The following is a 26,759-nucleotide window of genomic DNA, read 5'->3' as shown; positions in this document are numbered from 1 at the left end:
GGGAGCCTGGGAAGGCAGGACTGAAGATCACACCCAGGAACTGCCACCAAAGCAGGGCAGATGTGGCAGATGATGAACCCACTCAGGACTGACTGAGGCTCGGAGCCTCTCCTGCCTGAGAGGTTTCCAAAACAGGTGGGATAAAGAAATGACCACTGTGCAATTAAACCCTGAATTTTCCCATCTGCCTGCAAACACCCAAGGCAGCTCTGGAGCAAGGAGCCACCACTTCTTCCCCACTGCCACACCTTGTGTTACGAGCACTTCCCAGAAGTCACACACTTGATTTCTCACAGGAAAAGCTTCACAATAATATTCATAAGTAAACATGAGAGACAACCTACCTTCTCCAATGCCTTTAACAATAAGTACTGGAACAGAGGCATTTCAGAGTCACCTGGTCTGACACCCACACCTGTCTGTTTGGCATCTCAGCGTTACAGAGGGGAGAGGCTTTGCTCTTGCCATAAACTAGACACAAAAGTTACGTTGGCTTTGCCGCTTTGTTTTTAAAGACACGATGACTGATCAAAGCCAGATCTTCAACACCCTTTCAAAATTAAATAAATAAATATGTGGCTATGCTTTGCTTTCTACACTCAAAGAACATTATTTTAAACAGAATATTCTTTTCACTGTCAAAAGCTTTACGGTTTTCTTCAAAGGCCAAGACGCTCCAGGTTTCCCACAGTAAGAGCTGCTGTAGCACATTCAAGGGTAAAAGAAAGACCAAACAATAAAAAGCAAACACCACTGCTTGCTCCTCCTCGCTCAGGTCAATGGTCCCCCTCCAGTTCACACGTGACGGCCCCGAGGACAAAGCCCAGTGTGGCACTGCAATCTCTGAGTTCATCGCCTGCTGCCCTTCTTCTCCCCTCCCCTGTTTGTTTTTAACCAAATTCACTCCTTTGCCTCTTCCACAGCGTTCTGTGCTTCCAATTTGCACTTGATCTTGCTCCAGTACTCGGGTGCCACAGGCGATTTGGGGTCGTGTGCGGAGCAGCAGAGGCGGCCGTCCAGTGCCGACGGCACCAGGGCTCCCTTCTCGTGATCCTTGCAGAAGGAATGGGGGCAGAACTCACAGAAGGACACAGCAGGATTGCTACAGATGTCACACTGATGCCATGGACATTCCCACTTTCCTGAGGATGGCAGGAGAGAGAGAAAGGAAGCTGGAATTAGTGCACTTCAGGGACAGCACTGGCCTTTAACCCTCACGCCATGCTGTATTGCTCAGATGAATTCAAACCAAGTTCAGAAAAATCAGCTGCTACTTCTGCTTCTCATCTGAGATTCTACAAGAATCTGACTAAACACAGTTCTATTTTGCATTTTTTTAGGCCTCTCTTGGCCTAGAACACTACTGCATGCACAACTAGACCTTAGAACAGTGAGATCTACCCCCCTGGGCATCAAGGCACCGAATGTCCGTGCAAGACAGAGTTTGTTTTGTACATTTTCCTCCTTTGTGAGCATCTCACATTGCCCTGGACTCTGCACTCCTCAGAGGGTACCTCCAAAGGAAGCTTTAGGTCAGCCCTACACATTCTGTTGGCTCTGTCAGCGTTTGAACTGCCACTTGCTTGGGCTAGGACATCAAGATGATGCTCATCTTTCAATCAAAATAAGAGGAAGTTTGATTCAAGAAGAGGAACAAGAACAACATTAAAAAGTATGACAAAGCCTCTGCCCATTGGTTCCATTCAGGAAGAGTCACCTGATGTACTGCTAGAAGTGAGTGGTACTGCACAAGCAAATTTAGTGCACTTAGTGCAAATGAATACTGCATTTAATGCAAGTGAACACTGTATTTTATGTACATGAATGCTGCATTTCATCTCCAACAGTGTCTTGTAGCAGGAAGGAAAAGTTGAGCAGGAGGAGCCACGTGACTGCTCTTACCAAAAGGTGGTTGAGTCAGGTTAAGGCATAGGAGGTGGTATGCTTTGGGACAGTCCTTCTTATCACACATGACCAGCTCTCCCCCATCTCCACACTGGAAACAGTTATCTTCATGCATCTGCTTCTGTTCTGTTTTTATTTTCCGTTTCTTCTGCTTTAATTTTGCATTTTTCACCTTCTCTTCATTTGCTGTTGCAAATGCTGTCTAAGAAGGAGCAAATCACAATACAGAGTCACTTTTAAACCCCTGGCATTCCAGTCAATTTTGGGTTATTAGTTGCATGAACTGTTCTTAAACGAGAGCCATTTAAAATAGTTTTTAAGCTCTAAAAGCCAGAAGTGCTCATTCAGATGCTCCTGAATTAACTTCCCACCAAACACAACAGCATGGCAGGGCACACTATAAAATCTTTGGAGACTTCCAAGGGTAGAAAGTACTAGACAGGCTAAAGAATGAAATAAATCAAAACCCTCTCTGCCCTACAGAATGTCTTCTCTGGGAGCAGAAGCTCCAGTTCCAGCCATGTACCTTGGGACGCACTCCCAGGAAGCCGCTGCAGTTCTCTGCTCCGCAGTGACACTCGGTCCTGCCATTGCCCAGGCAGTCTAGGTTGTAATTGAATGTTAACTCCATTCCTAAAATTCAAAGAAAAACATTCACCCAGATGGACACTGAGGGAAGACAGGTCTGTGACAATGACATTTCATTAGCATTTATTACCATGACACCCCTGCTAAAACTGGAACTCTAAGTATCATCTCCACTCCAATAAATAAAAAGGTTCCTAAACACTTCACTGGCATTAATAACTTCAAAGAAAAAAAGCATGATTCTAAGTGAGGAACTTGGCTACTGTAAGACAAAAGCAAACATGCCAAAGAGTGCCATCCTTTTACCTGCAGGAATGTCACAAAGAGCAAAGAGTCCAACTCTAATGTCACCATTCACTGTCCATTTCTGCGTTTCACAGTTTGGGTTACAACTATGGTTCATAAAACGAGAGTAATTCCCCTTTGGGCCAGCATCTATTATTCGGTCCTTCAAGGAAAGACAAAGATGTGTTTAGTACTTAGAAAGCAAAGAGGTTTCCTGCTGCTGAGTGACTTTTGTTATCAAACAAGACACAATACTTACCTTGGTTACAGTCAGCATATAAAAATTGGTGACACTGTTCTCGTGAGCACGTTTGATCCGCAGCCGGCACTCCTCCTCGTCAATCAGCTCTCCAACATACTCATTCACAAATTCACCCTGCAAAGGAAAGGAGAACAAAAGTAAGAAGTCTGTGCATCCTAATCATGATGGTAAAGAGAAGCAGCACAGAAAAAAGCACTTCCTATAAAAAAGGAACAATATGGTTCTAGTAGGCACAATGTGAATACATGCACTAGGTAATTGCTGTCCAAGCAATACACCCACACAGAATAAAAGGCATCCCTGCTCCTGCATTCAGCACACAAGACAATTGTCAGGTCTGTAAAACCCTTTCAACCTTCCCACTTTCTTCAAAGAGGACAATGTGACGATATTCATGGACTCCTCAGGAATCAGGAACTGTTCCAGTAAGTATTTTCACTACATACTTCACTTTTATTAGGACTTTAGCAGTTGGTAAGCTCAGAAAATTTGCAGTATCAATTTTTTTTATGAAATGCAGATTCAAAAAGCTCTGAATGGAATAAAATTAATGGCTAAACCCCACGTTTAAAAACAGCTCTCCAGGCCAATAGTGTTTTCTAAGGAAATACAGAAGAGCTGGGATGTGACTGAAGCCTCCATATACAAGGTTACCAATGCACTGGGGGGCATTACTCTGAGGCAGATGCTGAGGGGTTAAAACACAGCTCATCCTCTGGAGGTGCAGAGGGCAGTGCTTGCACCTAGAGGCCCCTGCTGGTTGTGCCAGCCCTGCCCTGCTCCCTGCACCTTTTTAATGCTCCTCTTGGTGCGCAGCCCCCAGCCGCGGCGCTCGGTTTTGATGATCTCGGCGTCGGGGTAGAGGCGCTTGGTGAAGCACTGGTTCTGGCAGCGCTCCCCCGCCGGGCACACCTGCGGGTGGCACTCGTACTGCAGCATCCTGTTGAGGCACTCGGACTCCAGCCCGCACGGGTTCTCATCCGAGGGCTTGCAGTTACAGCGCGGGATCTCCGACAGGTCGGCCACCTGGATCTGCACCTTCCCGATCACCTTGTTGGACTGGGGACAGAGTGGGAGAGCAAAGCATGAACACAGTGCACTGCAAACAGAGCCAGCAGCTTGACCCGAACAGGCACAGAAAAAATTACTTTATGCTGTGTTTTACAGTACTGCAAAACACAACGAGAGATGAGTGAATAGAACAGCAGAATGATTTATGTGAGTCTCTTGGGGCTTGCACTGCTGAACACCTTGTGCAAGTACATAACTTCGAATCACAGAACGGTGTGTGTTGGAAGGGACCTTAAAGACTATCCAGTCCCAATCCCTGACATGGATTCCACTAGCATCAGGCTGATCTGATGCCCATCCAACCCATTCCTGACCAGGGAGTGGGCAGCCACACCTTCTCTAGGCATCCTTACTCATGCACAGCATTAACTTCCTCACACACAGAATAAAAAAGAAAGATGCCAACTCACTTTAATGTGTTTATAGGGTGGAGGTTTCCTTGAATTCCTTTCAATTTCCAATGCCTCTTTGCTTTCTCTTTGTGCTTTCAGTTCCTGGAAACGCTTTGCTGCTTCTTCAAGTGCTGTGCAAGGAATTCAGAATAGAAAGCAATCAGCCCCAGCTGCTGCTAATCAAATACGTACATGTACATGTATCTATTTAAATATTTTTTTAAGACTAGGAACAGAACTCTATTAACAAAAAGACAAGCTAAAAATTAGTTATTGCAATTTATCATGAATTTATCATCAGGTACTTTCAGCAGGTACCAAGATATTGAACAATGATCCCATGCAGCAGAGCCCGAGATCCATCTTAACATTTCCCCGTTTGTGGAAGCACTGAACTGGCCCACAACAACACACAATGAGTTGGCACTTAAACACATTTTTATCTGCAGTCAAGGGATCGACACAATGCTTGGATTTCACGTGAACACAGAACACTAGTCACATAATATTCCCATGCAGGTTAAGTGGTGATGGAGACACAAACACGTGGAATTTTTGTCATAAACCACTATAAACTTTGTTTGATTTTACCTTTCTTGAAGGTCTTGTTAATACTAGTTTGCCCCTCAGCAAAGCTTTTATCTCCTTCAACATAAGGGAAAACTCTGCCCTGGTGTACCCAATAGTAGTCATGTGAACCAAAGAAAAATACTGGGAAGTCCCCGATATCATGTTTGAGGCCCTGTATGTTGAGAGGCACAGACCTGGGATTGCAGATCTCTGCTGGCCACCACCTGCAGAGTAGGAGAAAAAAGAAGAATATAAGTTCCCTGAACCAGGGTTTCCCTAATGGGATTGAGAATTAAAGCCAGTTTTCCTTTCTTAAGGAAATGAATTTCTCCTTCACACAGCCAAGGCTCCTGCTGGCAATGCCTGGGAAGCTCCATGCAAAACACAAGCAATGTTCTTACTCCAAATTCTGGAAAAGCCTTCTAGAACATCCATGGCCTGAGAGTGGGTTTCCAGGATCACCTGTAAACACCTGCACTGCTGCAGCTGACTAAAGCCAACAGTAGCAAGGACAGCTGGGCTCTGCCAGCCCCTGCTTTCCCAGATCCTGATCAGCTCTGCAGAGCAAAGGTGTGGGGTTGCCCTCTGGTGCAATCCAGAGTCCATCCCTGCAAGGGAAAAGCAGGAGCATTGCATTTCAAGGGTGACATCCGTGCCTGACCCCAAGCAGAGGAATCACTGGATTTCTAACTCTTGTTCACGATGAGCTGCTTTATCTTCCTGCAATTCCAGAGTACATGAAAACATCCAAACATGAGAAGCCCCAAAGGGTGAACTTGCCTGTAATTCCCAAGCTTGACCCAAACGATCTGCTTGTACCGCAGCTTCTTGCCAGCTTTACAGTCATTGCAATTCCAGCAGCCCTCAGGCATTTCTATGCTGAGACATTCGGGGTGGAAGGAAGCTGGGCAGGACTCACAGCACAACAGTTTGCCACCTTGAAACAAAGAAGCCCTGCTTGGTTTGTAGAAGTCAGGATTTGCTCCCCCCGTGCACAGCAACTGACATTAATTTTAAATCATCCACTCCAGGTTCCCACCGCCCGATAGAAAAATGGCAAAAGAAAGGGATCAAGTCAAACTTAACAATGTTGGTTAAAAGGACTGTGCAGTGCTTAGTCTAAGCTGGGATTCTTCACTGCATCAGACAAAAAAAGCAGCTGAGGACTCAAGCAGGAGGTGAGCTGGCAGGAGAAGCAGCATTCCCAAAGGAAGCACTGCAGCTGGGAACAGCTTTTAGTGCTTTGGGGATGGCCAAAGCAACCCGAGACTCCACTTCTCTACAGAATCCTTTTCAATCAACATTGCTCTGACTGAATCCCCAGCAATCATCAGCGAGCACCAACCCCACAGCCTATAGGTTGATCAATACTTTTCTGCTGCAAGAACATGAAAAAGAGATGTAGTAAGTGTGTTTATTCCACAAAAAGTTTATCAGGATGAGCCCAGTACATAAAGCAGAATGAGACATGTGTGAGTCGCCCCCATCCCAAAAATTCCTGGTGCACAGAGGGAACCTCAGCACTAGAGTTCACAAGAATTTCTGACATTTACACTAATTTGGGCAAAAGTTATTTTGGTTGGCTCACATTTTGGATGATGTGTTACATGTGGAAAGCCACAGCACATCTCTAAGCCACCCTCAGCAAAGCAGCTCATGTAAGATGACATGATACCTTACACATACTGTAATATTTTATACATCTAGCTATATAAAAATATATATACATCCTTATATGTATATATATTTTAAAGTTAACAAGTTTTTGTGTCCTGGATGGAAAATCTGGGAGAGACTTGAGAATATTCAAACCAATTTTCAATCACAGTATCAAAATAAGTGTGAATAGTCACTTTCAAACCTTTATCAGAAAATCTTGTCTACCTATAGACTTCCCAAAATATCACTGCATTAATAGATCATTGAATGTTACAAAAAGCATTCCTTAAACAATTCAATTGCACGATCAGCACTGTATTTCCTCTGCTAAAACCAGTAAAATCCCGTCATATGGACCATTCAGAGCTCCCAAACCCATAACGAAATTTTTGAAGCATTTTTTGCAAATGTAACTTCAGAGGAAATACAGACAAATTATCAAAACATTATCCAAGATGAGAAAATGCCAAGAGATGCAAAAATCAAACACAATCAAACACGAAACTGTCAATGCTAAGCAAGAAAAAACCCAACATAGCTCTCGGGATGCATTAGGCAGATATGGCTCAAGCTAAGCACAGGGCTCAAAATAATTCTTGTTTCCAGGAATTACAGGACTACTGCAAGCCACTGATCCCACAAAGCTCAGAGTGACCTAACTTGGGCTGGGCAGTGGGGCACCGGCTCTGAACGCTCCCGGGAAACCAAAGCTCTGTGGGGAATGAAACGTCACAGCTGAGCATTGCACACACACAGCACAAGTGTCCTGGTGGGATCTGGGGAGCATTGGCCCCCCAGCTGCAGGAAGTGACCCTGCCTGGGGCCAGGACCCATCCCCAGGAAGGGACAGGCACAGGCACTGCTGGCCCCTGCTGGAGGTGGCACACGAGGCCCTGTGGGGACACATACAGGCCACAGCTCGCTGCCCTCCTGCTCTGGCACCCTCCAGAAGGACACAGCTCCCACCCTGCTCCAGCCCCAAAGCACTCTCTGCTCTCAGGACCTGCCCAAGACCCGCAGCAGCACACCCCCCCCTGCTTCCAACCCCTTTAAGAAGTGGTTTTACATCAGCCAGGTAAATACTGAACTGCAGCAATATTGAGATCCATCTGCCTCCTCTTCACATTGCTGTGCAAACAGCTCCCTGAACCTGGAACAGCCCAGGCCAGGTACAGAGTGACCAAATCTCTTCCAAGGAGAATTTAGTGACAGCAATTATTTTAAGCCCTTTTATAATTAAAAAAAAAAAAAAAATTAAGAATTGCCAACAACATGAACACAGGCTCACAAAAACCATGAGTGAAGGTCACTGAAAGCAGTCAGTGTGGGGACAAGCAGACGTTTCTCCATTGATTTAGAGAGAAAAAAATAGAAAAAACGAAAGTAAATTAAAGAGAAAGAAACTATTTTGGTTACCTTTCTCACATTTCTTTTTGGAAGCTGACGAAGGAGGAGGAATCATAGGTAATTTCATCAACTCAGCACGATTTGACTCATTCAGTAGGTAGTGGGACTTATAGGCATAGGAACTGAACAGGGGGTCTGAATGGTCCTGCACTACCAGCCCTATACGAAACAAACAGAAAGAGATGAGTTGCAATGAAACTACCCATGATTCCATGAAGGAAAAATAAACCCAATGACCACCTCTAATGCGTTATGTGGGAACGAAAAAAGGATAAAATGAAGAAAAAGGTAAGTCTGACAAAGTTTCTGCACTAGCACAGAGGTTGTGCTGGAGAGACTCAAACCTAACTGAAAAATCTTGCAATGAAATAAGCTGCTTCTAAGTGGAATTTCAATTGTTTTTTTACCCTTCATTTGTGCATTCATTGACAAGCACAAGAAAAGCAGTGAAGTTTAGATCTGTGGGAGCCCCTCTCCTTCCCACAGGGCAAAAGGAAGCTCCTCTGCAGACCTGGGGTGATGTGACTGCAGCAGGGCTGTGCTCTGAGCTGGGGCTACAGTCAGAACAGACGCTGGGAAGGAGAACTCACTGTCCCACTCTCTGCAAATCCAGTCCTGAGATCTTCCTGAGTGTTTAATCTCTGTACTGTAATGGAAAGCAAGGAGGAGGTCAGGGTTCTGCAAGGCACCAAGGGGAAGCACAGATGGAGGTTCTGCCCTAGGCCCACCCAGCCCTGCCAGGGCTGCTCCAGAAGAGTCCAGCACTCAGTTCCCTACATAACTCCATCCCAGGCCTTTGCAGCTCTCTGTCCTGCAGCAAGAAGAGCTTTTCCTCCTTCCCCCAAAGAGCCAGGCAGCCCAGCTGAGAGCCCAGGGCTGCAGAGCAGAAGCGCTTGGCCAGGAACTCACGGGAGGAGGAGAGCAACTGAGCCCCCAGCAAAGATGAGCTACCAAGAGAGCCCCCAGTTCCTCCCCTGAGGGACACACAGCTAGGGGCTGGAGAGAAGCTCCTGGTGGTGCCAAAACACTGCTGTAAGAAGACTGGGGTCAGCCCATCCGGACACGCATCACTGGGAGGGTTCCTAAAACAAGGGAACCTCCACATGCAAGGAGAACTGACATTCTGATTGCAGGGTACTGCAGGGTCGTGAGTAAGAAGTCTTTAAATATCTTGTATTTCAAGTACCTCACTGTAAGCAAGTTTGTATATTTTACAGATTGTCTCTCATCTACATTTCTCACTTCAGTAACTGCATCTAAATACAAAGTCTCTGCTTCTGATAGCAACTAACACTAATTAAATCACCACTCTCCCAGATGTGTCCAAGGATTTCCAAAGCATTCAGCTCCCCATTTCTTCCTGAGCAGGTGACTCAGTGCTCCTGCCCCAGGTACTGGCCTCAGCACTCTGGCTTCTGACTCCAGCCAGGCTGGAGGACACAAGCCCCACAAGAATGCTCTAGATGAACAAGTATAGAGCTGCTCCAAGACAGAGAATTCAGGCAGTGGCAATGGTTTGTAACTGTTCAAGTTCTCTTAATTAAGATCTGGGGAATACACGGGACAGGGAATTCCATCTGCCAGGGCTCAAGAGGTTATTTAGATTGCCAGGAGAAAACCCAGACTTGTGCAGTTTAATCTCCAATGGAGCCAGATTCAGGTATAAAGAGAATTACTAAACAAAGGTAAAGTGGAAGAAAAAAAAAAAAAAAAGCATGAAAAATTCCTTCTGCATTCCCTGTCATTCTGAGATGTGCAATTACTATTCTGCTCTTGCAAAGTCAAGCCAAACTAAACTTCCACCTCAATGAACACAAATGAAAACAAGTAACTTCAGGATCCAGCCAACTTTCATTTCCCTATTAGTGACTCTCAAAACTGCTGCAGAGAACACATCCAATATAAACTGCTGGCATTCTGTGGAAGGTACACATTAACATTATTCCAACACCTAAGAATAATGGTGCTTTTGAATCTTGAGACCAAAGAGGCTGCTGCACTGACATTTTTTAAAGCTGCTCTCTGGCAGAACCCTGGTGACTGAAGAATCATAAAAGTAACAAGTGGGAAAAAAAATTAAAAAGAAAACAAACAAACTTCGACACATGGAAAAGCCCAGCATGAAACCCCCTCATACAGTACTGCTAAAGGTTTTCTTTCAAAGTTCTCAAATATGATGGCAGTTATAAACTGAGTTTTTCAGTTTTTCAGAGTAAATCCCACCTTTTAGCCTTATACAGTTTTAAGTTTGTAGCAGTGAAAGAATCCCCTTCTGCTTATTATAGTGATTAACAGCACAGCAGCCATTCTCAGCACAAAAAGGCTGGAATGGGGGAATTGGGATCTGCTTTTCCCTACTGGCAGAACAAGCTGGCCTGAGTGCCTATTGCTGCTTCTGGCTATCAAATGTTATGGACCAACACAACAAGTGGAATCTCATGAGAACTGCTGACCAAAATTAAATTAAATTAAATTAGACAAAAATCCCATTTAATCCCAGCAAGCCCTAAGGAGGAACTCCTCATGAAACACTGTATTTATCACTAAACTGCACAAATGACAACAGAACTATAAAACAGGGAAAAACCGAGCATCTCACCTCTTGCACAAACGAAACAAAAGCCTACATTTACAGCTGATGAGGAGTGAGTCCTTTTGGAATGGTTACTACAGATGAGGATGTGGGATGACACAAACAAGCTTCCTGCAGCGATGCAGCCGTCTCCAGAGTGATAGGCCACGGGGCAGCGCAGACATCTCGCCATGCGACCTGCTCGACAGAACACAGCCAGGGCATCGTCACCGGGGCACCGTCACTGGGGCACTGTAGCACCGGGGCACTGCAGTACCGGGGCACTGTAGCACCAGGGCACTGCACACCGGGGCACTGTAGTACCGGGGCACTGCACACCGGGGCACTGTAGCACCGGGGCACTGCAGCACCAGGGCACTGCACACCGGGTCACTGTAGTACCGGGGCACTGTAGCACCGGGGCACTGCAGCACCGGGGCACTGCAGCACCAGGGCACTGCACACCGGGGCACTGCAGCACCGGGGCACTGCAGCACCGGGGCACTGCAGCACCGGGGCACTGCAGCACCGGGGCACTGCACACCGGGGCACTGCAGCAGTGGGACACTGTCATTGAAGCACTGCACCCTGGGGCACTGTCACTGGGGCACTGCACCCTGGGGCTGCAAAAACCACTGAGAACACCCAGGGCTGGGGTCAGGACAGGGCACAATTCCCCACAGGCAAAGGTAAGGCTGAGTTTATTCCAATGGCAGTACTGGGTTAAAAAAAACGAAACAGCTACATTTTTTTTCTAAAGAAAGTTTCACAAATACTACCTTTTGACTTTCACTTTAAAATCGTTAAGAAAAACTTCTACCATTCTAGAATCTGTTTGTTTGGTTTGAACATTTTGGTTCATTTCTAAAAGGATCTTTTTCCTTGAAAAATAATTATGCACAAACTGTCTTTAAAAACCAATATTCCTTGGCCTCATACTATGAGCCCTTGGCTTCCACTGGATCAGCACCAAGAGCTGACTAAGTGTGTGGATCCAGATCCAGGCATACTGCACAGTGTCAGGCTGCTTCCCAGCCAGGAGCTACTTCAGCTGATGACCTCAATAAGGAGCCCCTCCTTGCTGTGCTACAGACAGTGGAGCCACGTACAGTGTTACTGTGCTGACACAGCCCAGCCTCCCCGTGCCCTGAGCAGCTGCCCTCACCTTTGCTGGCTTTGTGCATGTCCTTGTCCATGGAGCAGGCCGTGCAGCAGTGCTGGGGACAGCGGAAGCCGCGTGACTCGAACAGGGCCGTGGCAAACTTGCGCACGCAGCCCTCGTGGTAGAACTTGCCACAGGTGCTGACGGAGCAGCGCTTCACGTCCTTGCCAGGGAGCTTACAGGAAAAGCACGTGTGCTCCCCTTGGAAGAGAAGGAATAAGGGATCCCCACTGTAAAAGCCAGCTCTGATACACAGATATTGTCCCAACAAATTCTGAAACTAACAGACTGAGCAACACAGGAGCCTCCCCATCCCACAGGCTGGGTGATCACTGTGATCCACAATAACAATGGAGTTGCTGCTCACATAAAAATCTTTTACTCCAAGTAAAACCTTAAGCACTTCATTACTTTTTCTTGTTAAATTGAAAACGAGAATCTGGTCTCAAGCAGTGAAATAACCCAAACTCACAAACCCCCAAAAAGCACCACCTTGGTTTGCTTTGACTAGAATGTGGCTCCTGAGCAAAGGGGGAAATCCCTCCCAGTTTTCCAGGCCCAGAATGCACTCACCGTTCTTGCACTCGGTGCAGATGAACTTTTCCTCAGGCACAGCCTTCAGGCCGAGACACTCCAGGTGGAACATGCTGCAGCACTCGCCCTCGCAGGCCAGCAGCGACTCGCCGGAGCTCTCGCAGATCTGCAACAGGCATGGAGCTCAGCAGGGAGCAGGGAACCCTGACAGGCCAGGGACTGCCAAGTGCCAACAGCAACTACCTGCAACTGCTTCAGAATCAGGGCAGGAGAGCTCAACCTGGCAAGTCTCAGGCTGAGGACAGCCCCAGCACTCCCTGCACCTTGCTCTGGGGTAACAGTGCGAGCCAGGACAGACAGAAGAGGCACCGCAGCATCCATCTGCACTCCTCCATTTCTCAGGGAACAAGCTGCTCTTGTTCTTCAGGTCCTTTACTATGGACCAGGGAACTAGACAGAGGATCCCGGGATTTTTTTTTTTTTTTCAAAATATTGAAAAATTCTCACTCTCTCCTATCCTGACCAACCATCTGGAATTTTCAAATGAAGAAAGCAGAAAATGGAATCTACTTTTTCTACTGATGCTGGCAGGTATGGCTTAGACACCACCTTCCAGCTCCTGAGCTTTCTGGCCTGCAGGAGGGCTTAGGAATTAGTTAATATCAATCATTTCCAGAGGATAAAAACTCCTAAAATCCTGTATATTTCATCTGAGAGGTCACATTAAGAGAATCAACAGAAATAGGGGATACATGTTTAGTATCCATCACTTCCCAGTATCACCAGTTACCTGACAAACAGTGTCCTTTCTGCTTGTTCCAGTTCCTCTCCTGGATAAGCTGGAGTCCACCGACTGCACGTCTGAGGCATCAGCGTCGGCAGTGGCTGAGGGGCTGTCTGAGCGCTTCCCAAAACTGCCCTAAAACAGCAAAAACCACAGCACTCAAACCACACCATTCCATAGGACAAACACACTGGCAAAAACCTCTCTACCACTGCTGATCAAAAGAGCATTTGGCAGGTGAGGAGGCACAAAGGTTCTGGAAGTTGCTGAACTTCACTGGGATGACACAAGTGCCCGCACAAGCTCAACACCATAAAGAGCTCTCTTACTTTTCCAGATACTCCCTGGAGTTACACGAGATACAGCAGCATTTCCCAATTCCCAAAAATTTCAAACCTTCCACAGAGCAAACTATGATCTAAGCCAATGCTTTGCCAGACAAAGTAACAGGAAAATTTGTAAGTAAACACTGTATTTTCATAACAAACCGACAGAGGGGATTAGAAAGGAACAGATTAGATTTTATGTTTTCAGATAATAAAAGACTCAAAATTTGTAGAAAATAGTGTTCACATATTTATAAATAATCTAACTGGAAAGCCTCTTGTACGCTGAGCTTGATCAGGTCCCTGTGAGAACCAAGACACCTTTACCTGTAAATCATTGAGTCCTCTGGAATCAGAGTCAGACGTGTCCCTGTAGGCTGAGCTGGTCAATTCCATGTCTGTGGAGGCACGACTTCTCTTCTTCAAGGGTTTACAGGAGTCTGAAATCTCACTGGCACCTTAACACAACAAGCTAAAATTAGTTTAATATATGTTCTCGACTTTTTGCTTAAATTTAATAAAGGAAAGAAAGATGAGTTTCGACTCCATTATATGAATTAATTTCCAGTTTGCAATTTTATTACTAGTTGAATTCTCCCCGAAAATTAACTGAAAACCAGCTCAGTAGAGCTTTTGACAAACTTTTTAACATGGAGACACAGTGAAGGAAGGCAATAACTCGTCTCTAAGGAAGGATAAATCCTTAGATTTCTTCTTTGGCTAAGGAGACTTAGAAGGATCCAGGGACTTACAGCACATGAACAAAGACCTTCCTTCCCCCAGCACTGCACAAGGACCAGAACCCCAAACACAGCCTGTCCCAGAGAAGGGGAGCTTGGCCCCAGAGAGCCCCAACATTGCAGCTCACATGGAACAAAGCTGCTGCCCGAGGGCCATGAGCTCATTTTCACCTGCCACTCACCTTTCTGCAGCCCCGTCTTCACTGCTGCCAGTGGGACAGCTTCGACCTGTTTGAGAGGAAAATGCACAGTTAACACCAGAGGAAAGCTTCTCCCTAGGACCAAAAAGTAAACAGGTCAGATCAAGGGGTTAGAATGCAGGTGGGAGATGCCATCCCCTGCTCAGCCCGAGCTCCATGTCCTGCTGGATCCGCTCCTGCCTAGGCTGGTGCCCGCAGCCCTGGCACCACGGGCCACTGGCCAGCTCCTTTCTGCCTTCCTGGGCACCAGGGTGACAGCAGTGCTGTGTCCGTGTCCAGCAGGCAGCAGTGGGGCCTCTGGGCAGCCTCCCCGGTGCTGTGCAAAGCCCACAGCCGTGTGGGCACACGCTGCCCTGGCAGGGGGGCACTGGGCTAGTGAGACACAGCGCGGGGCCACTCCCAGCAGCTGCCCGGAGCTCCTGGAGCTCCTCCTCCCGTCTAGAGCTCTGCACGGGCCCGCCCGGTGCCCCGGTGCAGGGCTCTACACAGCTGCCACTCCAGGGCACCTCAGCACACAATGCACAAGTTCACAACCTTGCAAAAGCACCTCCAGCCCTTGATCCTACAGAGAAGTTTAGGAACTGTTCTGCCAACATACATGGAGATGTGGGAATTTGTGACTGGATAATATTTACAGAAGAAAGCTGTTGCCTAAAATCCTGTTTTCAAGGTTAAGAATTACAAGTTATTTCTTTGCAATGTGGTTACATATGCATGGAGAAACACATTTAGTAAATATTTAAGGATTATTCTATAATTTTTTTAAAAAATATTTTATTTTGTTGTACAATAGGTAAAAACATACAGTAGAAGGATTTGTATAGGATACATTTTGTAATACAAATATAAAATCTAAACAATCACTTTTATTTCTCCACTAGTCACTGTAACAGTAGCATCAACATTTTGTTTTTCCCATTAATTGTACTCGTTCCAGTTATAATTTTATACCAAGTTGTTGCAGACTAACTGGGGAATCAAGAAAACTTGACTTTGGGTAACAAATATTGTTGCATAATTGTAAGAAGCTAGTAAGTTTTCTTTTTTAAAATTTAACTTAATACATTCAAGGTTTTGCACATTACACAGTGCCCCTGGGTTTCACTTTAGTCAGATACTTCTCCTGAGAAAAGCACTTTAAATAACGTCCACAGACTGAGTCAGCCAGGTAAGAGAATGCACCTGGAAGTTCATCTTGTTGGTTCTTATACCTTTGTTAGAATAAGAAACCTTTACAAACATAAAACAACTCTTTTGAAAGGGGGAGGCTGCAACAGCTCGTGCCAAGAGGCTCCACGGACCACAGCAGGTGTCACACACCCAACACTTAAATTGCTTTAAAGTTTCAGCAAGAAACTGCCTCGAGCTGGAGCACTCCTCTGCTGCACAGCAGTGCAGAAATGCTGCAGCATCAAGGGAAAAATAAGGGAAAAAAATCCCAAAAAGCAACTGAGCTCACTTTCAGTCTCTGAAGTGAAGGAAGTGCAAAACAAAGCGCAAAGGGCAAAGAATAAATTAAAGAGATAAAAATATTTTTCCCCTTCCCATATAAAACTTCATCCTGACTGTCCCTCTTTAAAAATTCTCACTGGGAAAAGCTAAACTATGAAACTTTTATATAAAATTCTCAGCTTTCAGACAGAGCACCCTTGAAGAGGGATAAAATCAACCATGTAAGGAGAAGAACCAACAACTTTGACAAACTTGTTAAAAAGCATATGCAGGTTTTAATATTTATGTCCATCCACTGCACTTTCCTACTCATTTCCACGCAGAAATTTTTTATCATTAAAATTTTTTAAAGCAACAACATTTGTCTGTCTGACATCCAGATTAAAGGAATGCCCTGTACACGTTAGAACTATTTCATGTTCATGTTTCAATGGTATATCCCAGAACTGTTTCTGATGTCTGCCAACATGAAAGTCTGACTATTCATCTTTAAGTGAAATCATTCTTGAAGTCCATTTTCAGAAGTGGTCAAATTTAATCACTCTAACTTCATTTGAAAAACAAAACCTCAACACAAACCAGCAGCTAAATCAAGAGCCAAAGGAAGGACCCTGGTGGCAATTCCATCCAAGAGAAATCACTGAAACAAACCCATTTTGCTCAGAACAGAAATCTCAAAGGAAACATAGCAGGTTCATTAGGAGTCATCCATCACTGCGTTCCCACTTCCATAGCCTGACTGATACTGAGAAGATGCCAGTAGCAGAGTCACAGCAATGGCATTGACAGGGGGATTCATGGAGGATAGTCCGAACCGAAACCCGATGGGGAAAAATGGAGAAAAATAAAAAGGCACCAATATAAGCCACAACATTTATGAATACAATATATTTTAACTCTCTACATGGAGGAAGCCAACCTGCTCCTTTTTGATCTTCTTCTTTGGCACAACTTCAGTGGATTTCTCAGACTCGGAGCGGGTTCGAATCGATCTTCTCTGTTGCTTCTTTTCTACAGAACCTGAAGAAGGAAAAAGGTTTCCATTACATGATTCCTTGTATTTCTGAGGTACACCAAGATGTGCAACACCAAACCAACAGGTAAAGGAACGAAACCAAGACTTTGTCCTCTTTTGAATGTTTTATTTTTCAATTCAGTTCCAAGCTATTGACCAGCTGATGCTGTGGCTGCAGACACACATTCTGATTCCAGAGACAGATCAGCTTCAGAAAAGAGACATGAGTAACAGAGTGGAACAAAAGGCTGGAATTCAGCTTAGGGCAAGCAGATTTCCATAATCCATAACACACCTCTCAGGCACAGTCTTCACTTGGGTAATTTTGAACCAAACAGTCCATCTTTGGTGTTTTGGGAAGGTAGCCACAACCAACTCCTTGAACAAAAACAAACTAGAAATTTCAGATGCAAAGCACAGCTTCAGGATTTCCCCCAAAATGCCAGATCTGTGCCCCTCTCTGTGGGGTGATGGCTCTGTCACATAACTACAGCCAGCCCCACCCTGCACCACCTGCAGCCACACCAGACCTCAGTGCTCACCTGAAGGTTTTGAGGGGAAGAAAAACTCAGCACAAACAGAAGCATCAACCACGATGTGTTATTGTCATTAATGAACGTGAAAAACAGGTTTTTAAAAGTATTGCCATAGAAAACAAACTCAGATTAATGAAGGTTATTGCCAACAGATGAAGAGGGAGCTACTGGGTTTTTGGCAAGTAAGGCTGGCAAAATCAAAAGTCCTTTCTGTGCTCCAGCGCCTCCCAACCACGGACACAACACTCAACACCACGGGCAGCTGCTGGAACAAGCACACACTTGGAGCTGACAGAAAACTGCCATCTGAGGATTTACAATGAGCTGCTGGAAAGCTTATTCTGGGTTTTCAGTCTAGGAGGCCTCACCTAAAGAGGACACAACCAGGAAACACTTTGTTTTCTTCCAAGCAAAGCTGCAAACTCTTGGGAGCTGACTATGCCAGACAGATGCACTGTTGGTCTTGTCAGAAGATCAAGTATCTAGAGACACATGGGCTTGAACCAGACTGAAAGACAGCCTTGCAAAAGGACTTCAGAGAAAAAAATTAAAACTCTTCTTGATCCATTGGATGAGCATTTTTCCTATGGCTGAATGGCTTGGGAATGTCTCAGTAACTAAACTATCCAGCTGGAAAAGTTATCATGTTACAATAATTGGATTTCTGAGGGGGAAAAAAAAAAAAAGGGTTTTCAAGGGAAGAAACTTTTAGTGTGTATTAATGAATGAATAATAGCAACTGGTTATTAATAATTTAGAAATTAATGACTCAGGTCAACATCCATCATGTCCATCCACGTGTAACTTCTGGTTCCAATAGGCCCCATCCCCTGAGAAACTCTCACAGCTGCAGTAGGTCTCCACATCACAGCTGGAGAACATCTTTTGTCACTTTGCTGTGTGACCAAAATCCCCTGATTCAGGTAAAGCAGCTTCAGGCAAATTTGAGCAGGTGTGACCAATAGTTACTTTTACCAAGAATGGATTTTCTCCCTGTGCTGCCCTGCTAAAGCCAAGGAGATAAGATCAAGCCCTGGATCAGAGAATTCCAGAACCAGAGTGTCCAATGCTGATCACTGCAATGGGCACTTCCTCCTCTTCCTGCTCTCCAAGGTTCCATCACCACATTCACAATGCTCCCATCCCATCTTCAGGTACATTTTCATCCAAAGTTTCAAGACACATGCTGGACCAGCCCTTGACCTTGCTGGAGATAAATCCTAGTTCAGTGTCTGCAGGCCAAGGCACCAGGGACTCTCAGGGCTGCTCTTGCAGTAGCAGATTTCAAGTAAGGAAATTATCTTTCCAGCATTATTGAATTCTGTGTATCTAACTGCAGGTTACCAGGAAGGACTCCCAGAGTCAGCCTGGGAAATACTTTACCGTAAGGGATTCTGAAGTTCCGCTGAGCTTACATTTGAAAAAAGGACTTGGCAGTTATGTTCCACAAGAGGGGACGAGTAACTGGGCTTTGGAAATGGCTTTGAGTGACTGGAGTGTGCACTGCAGGTAAGCTCAGGCCCTTACAGGGTGTTAGCAGGTGGAGTGCTACGTATCCAAAAAGCCTAAGAAAATGAAAAAAGAGAGGCTCAGAATTCTCACCCCTACATCTGAGGAGCCTTAGGGAAGCTGAAGCCTTTAGATACCAGGTAAGAGAACAGAATGGTGATGGTCTCTCCTGCTGCAAGGCAATTCAAGTAGCCACAGCACCCACAGCTGGAAAGAACCACCATTGTCAACAGCTGGGGAATCCCCAGTCACAGCAGGAAATCCAGATGTCCTGGCCCGTGTGCTGCAGTCCCTAACACTCCATAAAGCAGCAGAACAAATAACCCTGCCTAAAACCACCACAGACAGAACCTGAAGTGTGCTTGCAGAGGATTCATGGATGCTGACCACTGAGATTCTGACTCTGGTTCTCACCTATTTCATGGTTGGAAAGGGTGAAATAATCAAACAGATGGATAACTAAAGCAGAAGTGACACCTGGCAGCATTATGAGATGCAAATAGCTCATTCAAGGTTTTCCCTTTTCAGGACCAAGTTCCATTATTTGCTTCAGTGGTTCTTCTCCCCTCACACCTGGTATTTCAGAACTCACTGCTTTATGATGTGCCCCCTAAGATGGCTTCAGAAGGCAAGCACTACCTCATTTGGTTGATGCAGTCAGTTGAAGCAGTTTTTTACAAATCCCTGCTCTTTAACAGGTCATGCAAAAACTCAACAACAAAGCTTGGGGAGCCTTCCTCCTGAATCAGACATTCCCTACTGAAATGTGCCACTGCCTGACTCTTCTGCTTTCATGACAGCTCTTGTATTTTACATTTGGGGCCAAAAGCCATGGCAATGCCCTGCTAACACACATCCACTGGGTTATTTTCCAAACCAACTTGCCATTGCTCTGCACAGGACATCATCCCTTGAGTATGTTGACTCAGGCTGTAAGTTGCAGACACAAGGTTCAGAGGCCAATCCCACCCCACAGCCATGCTGTGTTTGTTGGCTCAGCATGTGTGACATTAGCCATGCTCATTACAATTACTATGTAAACAGGAAGATGTTAATAATTTCTAAGTAATGAGAAAATGCTGGATTTGATATCTGAACTGTCATGCTGAGGACTCAGGCTCAGAGCAGGACTGCAGTTTCCCTACCTGCTGCCCCAGAGGTTGTCTCAGGAGAGGACGTGTTCTGCACCACTGCTTTTTCACTCCTCTGGGCTGATGAAGAATTTAGCTTCTCTTGTCCTTTGACGCTTATTTCTGTTTTGCTACCAACTCCCTTTAAAAGAAAAAAGGAAAAGATTGTCTTCCCCTGTTATAAAGGTGTGTTCCTTCCAGGTAACAGACCTGCCTCTGAATCTCAGAACAGAAACAACCAATGCTCTCCAACCCAACAATGGACATTTATACATGTAAACTGACAACACATACACAGGATTAAATCTACTATGGAGCTGCTTCCCTGCAGAGCTTTCCACCCTCTCAATCTCCCCTTATACACAAGGAAAAAATAATTCCAGTGACTTTTCTAAACATTACCTTCTCTACAGGGCTTAGGATGAAATAAACACTCTGCAGGTAGAGAGGCAGAAGGAGGCAGAGAAATAGTCCTAAGCCTTTTCCTTACACTGACTGTGGGAAGCTGCTGTGCACCTGAAGGAAGCTCAGAGGCAGAACTCAATTTAAAAGTCTGTTACACAAAATACTTTTTAGTACATTATTAACAGTTCTGTCATGTTTCCCACAAAACCATTGATTTTATCAAGAATTTTTGGATTATTTCAACTACAAAGCTGAAGTTAAAGAGCTTTAATATTTTTAGTGTGTTACAAACAAAAACATGGCCATCAGTAGGGAGCTGCTCTGCCACCAGCAAAAGTTACTGCCAGAGCTGCACTGGAAGGGGGGCTCAGTGCACTGAAAGATTCTATTGTCACATCTGTCTGGTAATCTCTCCAGTGAAAGGAACAGGGATGATGAAAGCTTGGTGGACACAGTTCAAGCTCCCCAGTAAGGCAGGCTCAGGATAACTCAGGAGCAGAAGAGGGGTCACTGCACCGAGCACGTACCTTGGTGGAATAAACAAATTGATCGATGAGTTTTCCATCCCCAGCAGCATTCTGAAGGGCAAAAACCTGTTCAATTTTAACAACTGGAGACATGTTACACTTTTGCAGATCCAGGTTGTGCATGGTTATTGAAGCTGGTAGGGATTTCCTGGCTGCAGCTGTTTTCCAGGCGATCTTGACGGGCGGTGCCTCCTCCTCGTCCCCGCTGGGCTGCCTGCGCGGGGGCTGCCTGCGCGCCTCGGCGTGGGAGGGGGACGAGCCTGGCCCTGGTCCTGTCCCTGTTCCTGTCCCCGTTCCTGTCCCCACGCTGGCGCTGCTGTGCTCTGGCTGTGTGCTCGGCGCCACCTTCGGCCGCCGGTTCTTCTTGGCCTCCGATTTGGCAGCAGCAGTCTTTTTGGCTTTAGCCAAAGCCTCCTCTGGCTCCTGGTCCACGTAAATGAAGGTGTACTGCTCTATCCTCTCCTCCCGGCTCATTTTCAGCGCCTTCTCGGCGTGGGCAATGCCGATGTCCCACTGTGCTCGCTCCCTCTGCGGCCGCGGCTTGCGAATCTTAAGGGACAAGACAAACACTTGGTTACACTGCAGATTTGTCACAATGGCGCTTAAACACAATCCTGAGGGTCTCTGCACCTCTCAGGCAGCAGACTGCAGCCTGCTCTCCATTTACAGGGTATTTCTGACACTGAACGTGAACACTGAATTCCCTGCCAGCGAGATGCAGCCAGTCCTTCTCAGGGCAAAGCTCTGAAGAGTTCCAGACCTGCCCTGGAGCATGTCCCTTACTGAGATGATCCCCCCAGTGCCCCCTGTACCTTCTGCTTCTCAGAGTGGTTGCTGGCTTGCTTGGCTGCCTCAGCCAGTAACTGCTCGTACTGTTTGTGCCCTTGGTACTCCCGGACGCGCTTCTCGTGCACCCAGGCTCGCTCTGGCTGGTTGCTGAAGAACTGCACGTGGTATTCCCGGGCACCTGAAAGGGCAAACTCCAGTCAGCAGCTGTACCAACACTGCTCTGCCTGTTCAGCTCATGCTTTCCTCCTCCCCAGTGCTTCACTCCTGCAAGCAGAGGCACCTGGCCAAGTGCAGAGATACAAGAGGCCAGATCCAGAACAGTTTAAGAGGGAAGCTCAGGACACCCTGCCCACAATGAACACTCTCCTACTGATTTGAGAAAAGCACAAGCACCTGTGCACAAGCCCATTCCCACAGTGCCACCTGCAGAGTACCAGCTACTAGCTCTGTGTCAGAACTGTTCTGTTTAGCACACACACAGCAGAATTTACCCCAAAAGGGCAGTTTAGAATGAAGATATTTTTAACAAAGGAACAGCTACAGACACCTGACACTCCCTTACCTCTCGTATTAATTTTGGTATGCACGTCAAGCTGTGGATCACAGGACACCATGCAAGGCCACCAGGGGTACGTCCCCACCTTGGACCAAACCAGATCCCCAATCTGGAACTTGATGTCATGGGTGACCTGCGCTGGAAGGGACGGCACGAGCGGCTGCACCTGCAAAGGAAACACCAGATTACAGCCACAGGAGAGGATTCAGAGCACTTGGAGATGCACACACCATCCACTGGGACCTGTTGTTGTTGTCTCAGCTATCCCTGAGGTTTGGTAATCCAAGATGACAAAAACATTTCTTAGAAACGTGAAAGAAAAGAGCTGCACACGGCTGGGATTTACATAACAACATCACTGACAAACCGAGGCACAAAAGAGCAACTTGCAACCCCCAAAACAATTCTGCTTCCTAAGCCGATTGAAAATACTGCTTCTAGGATAAAATAAAGCAATAAATCCAGTAAAATAAGAGATGCATTGATGCAGTAATGACAGCAATAAGAGTTTAAAAGAAATGACAACTGATTTATCAGACAGTTAAAGAATCAATGGAAGAAACACTCCAAAACCAGTGACATTCTCCAAGTTCAAAAGTGTTAATTGGAGCATGTACTAACCGGGGCTTCCTCCAGCACTGCCTCTTCTCTTGGTCTCTCAGAGAGTGTGCTAAGCCTCTCGTTTGGTCTCTAAGAAATGGGTAACAACGAAGAGAAAAAAGGAAAACAAATACAAACAAGGTAAGGGGACAGTAAAACAACAAAGAAATAGCGAAACCAGGCAGAAAAAAATAATTCACAAGAGAAAGGCAACCATGAACCCAGAAAACATGAATATGACTATTCCTTGTACCAAATTAACACAGTAACATCACCATAAAGAAATACCTGGTTTCCCCTACACCACTTACATTATTATCACACCTGAATATAACTATGTTCTCCTGTAACAGGTGACAGAAGAACATACATTCAGAAACAGTAAATCAAATAACTTTCCATCTAAAATAACACACAATTTCCAAAAACCAGAGAACGCCATGTAAGGATTTCCATAGTGATGTGGTGAGTCTCACTGTACACCAGTTATTTGCAAGAACTGCAGTACATAAATGATGCTAAATATACAAAATGATAATTGTAAAATTGATGTTAAATTGCATAGTGTTTACAGATATATTTGGAGGATCAAGTCCACAACACAGACAGAATCAGCCCCAAGCAGAAGCTGGCATGGACATGGGGTGGCCATGCCAGAGGGTGTGAGGGGACAGGGGCTTGAGATAAGGCTGGGCTGGGAACTATCTCAGGAGACATTTGCCACGCACTTGCTTTTCCTGCAGCAGAGAAGTCAAAGGGCTCAAAGAGCAGCAAAAGGAGTGGTCAGCCACAAGCAGTGAGGAACTAATAATGCTGACAACCCCTGTTATTCCCAGGCCACTCCAAGCACAGACCTCACATCAGCCCACACTGTGTGCTCCAGAGAACTGGGGACACAGTAGCTCAGGTCAGGGGTGGCACAGCACAGGGTCTCATCTGCAGTTTTCTGTACACAACTATCATTTTAGACTAACCACATTGCTATTTGCTGGGCAGAAATTCTTCCTCCCTGTACAGTAGGAAGCACAGCACTGATTCCTGTTTTCTCCTGAAACCTTCCCTCTGCCAGGAGAGTCAAGCTGGGTTCACAGACTGCAAACTTCCAGCTCCTCACAGAACATAACCACCAAGCAGAGAGGCTGATTCTTGAAACAAGGATTCAGAGCTTGACGTTCACCAGTGTTTTCACAACATTTCCATTTTAAATCAGCCTCTGCAGTATGGGCATCCCCTCAGAGTCAGTGGATTTCCACTGAAATTACAGCATCAGAATAAGGAACAACTGCTGATCATCTGGCTTGCCACAGCCTCATTGAGTGTAAACAACCAAGTTGTTTGCTCCTATGAAGATGATCCCAAGTCACAAGTCTCACACCATTAACACTGAAGATGACAAAAGTGTACATGAAGATGAAATTGTAAAATTGAAAGCAAAATGATGGGCTGAAAGACCTGAAACTGCCCTGGCAAACTCATAGTGAAAACCACCAGCACAAAATCCTGTTCCTGTCAGAGCAGGCCTAGTGTGAAACAGGGCTGGGTAACACGAAACATTTATTGCAACACCACCTTTAGAAAGGGAAATAGAAGCCACAAGGAGGACAATAGCAAGACTTAAGATTTCTGGGGAACTCTGCATGACACACATGACTGGGAACTTGGAATTCAAGATGTAAGGTTTTAATTCAGTCTGTGAGAGACATAAGATTCCATTCTCATGGTAAGCAGGTAACAGAGCCAGAGGAACAGGCACAGCTGAAGCTCCAGGAGCAGAACAGGAGTCACCGGTAAGAGGAGAAACAAGCTGACAGGCTGATGTGGGGGTGATGGAGACTGAGCAGAAAGCAGGTACAGTGCAAGAGAGGCTGCTCAGGAAGTGTCAGCAGGACCCAGCAGCTCCTACAGCACCTCCATGGAGCACAGAACCCACTCTGGCAGAGCAGAGTTGATCCCTGCAGGACAGGATCTTCTCCCTGAAGGCAGCAAGCTCCAAGAGCTTTCACAGACCTCACAACAAATTCAGCTACATTCTGTAACAGCCCAGCCTGCGCTGGGCAACCTCTGTCCTGGCCAGATACAGCAACTTCCCCATTCCTAGCACTTACCAGCCTCTCTGCCACCCATTCCCTCAAACTGGGAGAGGCAGAAACCACCACCACAGAGGTGGCAGGAGCAAGCACGAAAAAAGAAAACAGAAGTACTGGAGTGGCTTATGAAACTGAAAGAAAAAGAACGAGAGGGCACCAAAATAATCTGGGTCTTTGCTTCCTGGAATCTCAGTTAAGACCACCTGATGTACATCCTCTGCACATGGACAATACGGTACAAGATTAATTCATGTTTCACTGCTGAATGCCCCAAGTAACCTGACTTTCCATTCAACAATTCATGCACTCTTCTAAGAGGCAATTTTAGGAATGGGTGAACTTTTGTCCAGAAGTTTCATCTTCAACACTGGCCTGAGTGTAGCAAACTCTAAACGTGCTGTAACATGAAATAATATTTAAAAAACAATATTTAACCTTTTCTAAAATTTGTTTTTCATATGAGCTTTAAACCAACATTGTGTTACCTACAGCCACAGCTCCTGGCAACCTCATGCTGAGGCTCTGACGAGTAACTAAAGCCTGGTGACTCAGCGTGCACAGAGGCAGAACAAGGACAAACCCTGCCGGACACGCTCTCCATCAACAACACCAGGTGTGCACACGGCTGAAATCACCATTCCACTTACATTTTGCTCCTCTGGTTCTAATTTTGGAATTTTGTGTGACTTGCGCTCTTCCGACCGGGAAGAGTCGTGCTTGCTACTTTTTTTCCTTTTCTCTTTCCTCCCTTCGTGTTTTGCCTTAGCGTACTCCCTCGCTTGGACTTCATTCAACAGGTCCCCACACAGGGAGGACTCAAACAATTCCCTGCCGTTCTGGATAGTTTTGGTTATTTTGAGTTTGATCTCTGGTGAGCCAGTCTTCTTTGGAATGCCCACTTGTGGAGCTGGAGGCGGTGCAGGAGGTGGCGGCTGGGGAGGGGAAGGTTTTCCCAGCGCCTCGTGCGGCCTGGCGTTGGAGCTGGAGTTCTCCACGGGGTAATACTCGGGGGGGCTAAAGGTCCTGCCGGCCCCGAAGCCGTTGGCCGAGCCATTGGGGTACTGGGGGAACTGGAACTTGCCCTGGGGCTCGTAGCTGCCCAGGGCCGGCGGGAAGCCGTTGCTGAGGGGCGGCAGCTCCTCGGCCGGGGGGTACTGGAAGCCTTGCTGCAGCGCGGCCTCATACGGCGTCCGGGCCCCATCCTCGCCGAGGTCACTGCTGCCATCGAAGGCCTCCTCCTGGCGGATGTTGGCCGAGTCAATGAGTTGAGGTGGTTGCTGAATTGTGTTTCCCATGATCCCTTGCATGAAAGAGAAAGAGAAATCCATTGTTCTGCTCCAGCATCCTTAGCTTTCCCTTTTTCTCATAGGGCCTAGAGGCAGGGGAAGGGAAATAAGAAGTCAGTGTAAATTAAAAAACAGTTTTCCCCCTCTCTATTCAGCAGCCACCCTCATATGGATTTAAAGAGTACTGGGATCGCTGAGCCTTTACAAAGGGCTACTGACAAGTCTTTCATTTGGCAAATTTCTTCTTTTCCAACACACTGCAAAAAATACCAGAAGCACCTACAAGTGCTTAAGAACTGCAAGTGCAAGTATTACAAAGTCAGAATAATAGTGCCAAAACCCCCAGCACTCTCTACAGCCTTCCTAGTCATGGCTTAGGAGGGTCATTCCAACCCAAAGTAGCAGGACAG

General features: G+C 46.1%; 1 protein-coding gene across 6 annotated transcripts; it reads right to left on the bottom strand.

Moving 5' to 3' along the window:
• Window positions 1-14: 14 nt before the first annotated feature.
• LOC130266556 (histone-lysine N-methyltransferase NSD3-like) lies at window positions 15-26,434 on the bottom strand. Of its 6 annotated transcripts, XM_056515807.1 has the most exons (23): window positions 25,711-26,434; window positions 22,998-23,066; window positions 22,383-22,542; window positions 21,844-21,998; window positions 21,032-21,580; window positions 20,115-20,241; window positions 16,829-16,929; window positions 14,440-14,485; window positions 13,845-13,975; window positions 13,198-13,326; window positions 12,447-12,573; window positions 11,877-12,074; window positions 10,739-10,909; window positions 8,149-8,298; window positions 5,854-6,010; window positions 5,095-5,297; window positions 4,522-4,634; window positions 3,830-4,099; window positions 3,038-3,154; window positions 2,800-2,941; window positions 2,432-2,538; window positions 1,903-2,107; window positions 15-1,142 (listed from the first exon to the last, which is right to left on the bottom strand). In XM_056515807.1, exons 1-23 carry the CDS (start codon window positions 26,389-26,391, stop codon window positions 901-903), a joined length of 4,350 nt encoding a protein of 1,449 aa, XP_056371782.1. In that variant the 5' UTR covers window positions 26,392-26,434; the 3' UTR covers window positions 15-900. The 6 variants fall into 6 exon arrangements, with proteins under 6 accessions (XP_056371782.1, XP_056371784.1, XP_056371783.1 ...); XM_056515809.1 differs by lacking the exon at window positions 8,149-8,298; XM_056515808.1 differs by lacking the exon at window positions 22,998-23,066.
• Window positions 26,435-26,759: the final 325 nt, after the last annotated feature.

Source organism: Oenanthe melanoleuca, unplaced genomic scaffold, assembly GCF_029582105.1.
Source record: "Oenanthe melanoleuca isolate GR-GAL-2019-014 unplaced genomic scaffold, OMel1.0 S085, whole genome shotgun sequence".
NCBI lineage: Eukaryota > Metazoa > Chordata > Aves > Passeriformes > Muscicapidae > Oenanthe > Oenanthe melanoleuca.
This window is presented reverse-complemented; position numbering and strand designations above follow the sequence as displayed.

Coding starts and splice junctions, on each gene's coding strand:
- LOC130266556 (XM_056515807.1), bottom strand. CDS start 26,391: ATGGATTTCTCTTTCTCTTTCATGCAAGGGATCATGGGAAACACAATT. Junction 14,486..16,828: donor AGAAGATCAAAAAGGAGCAG/GTTGGCTTCCTC, acceptor CCTCTCAAACAG/GTCGAAGCTGTCCCACTGGC. Junction 6,011..8,148: donor CAAAAAGAAATGTGAGAAAG/GTAACCAAAATA, acceptor CTTTGTTTCAAG/GTGGCAAACTGTTGTGCTGT.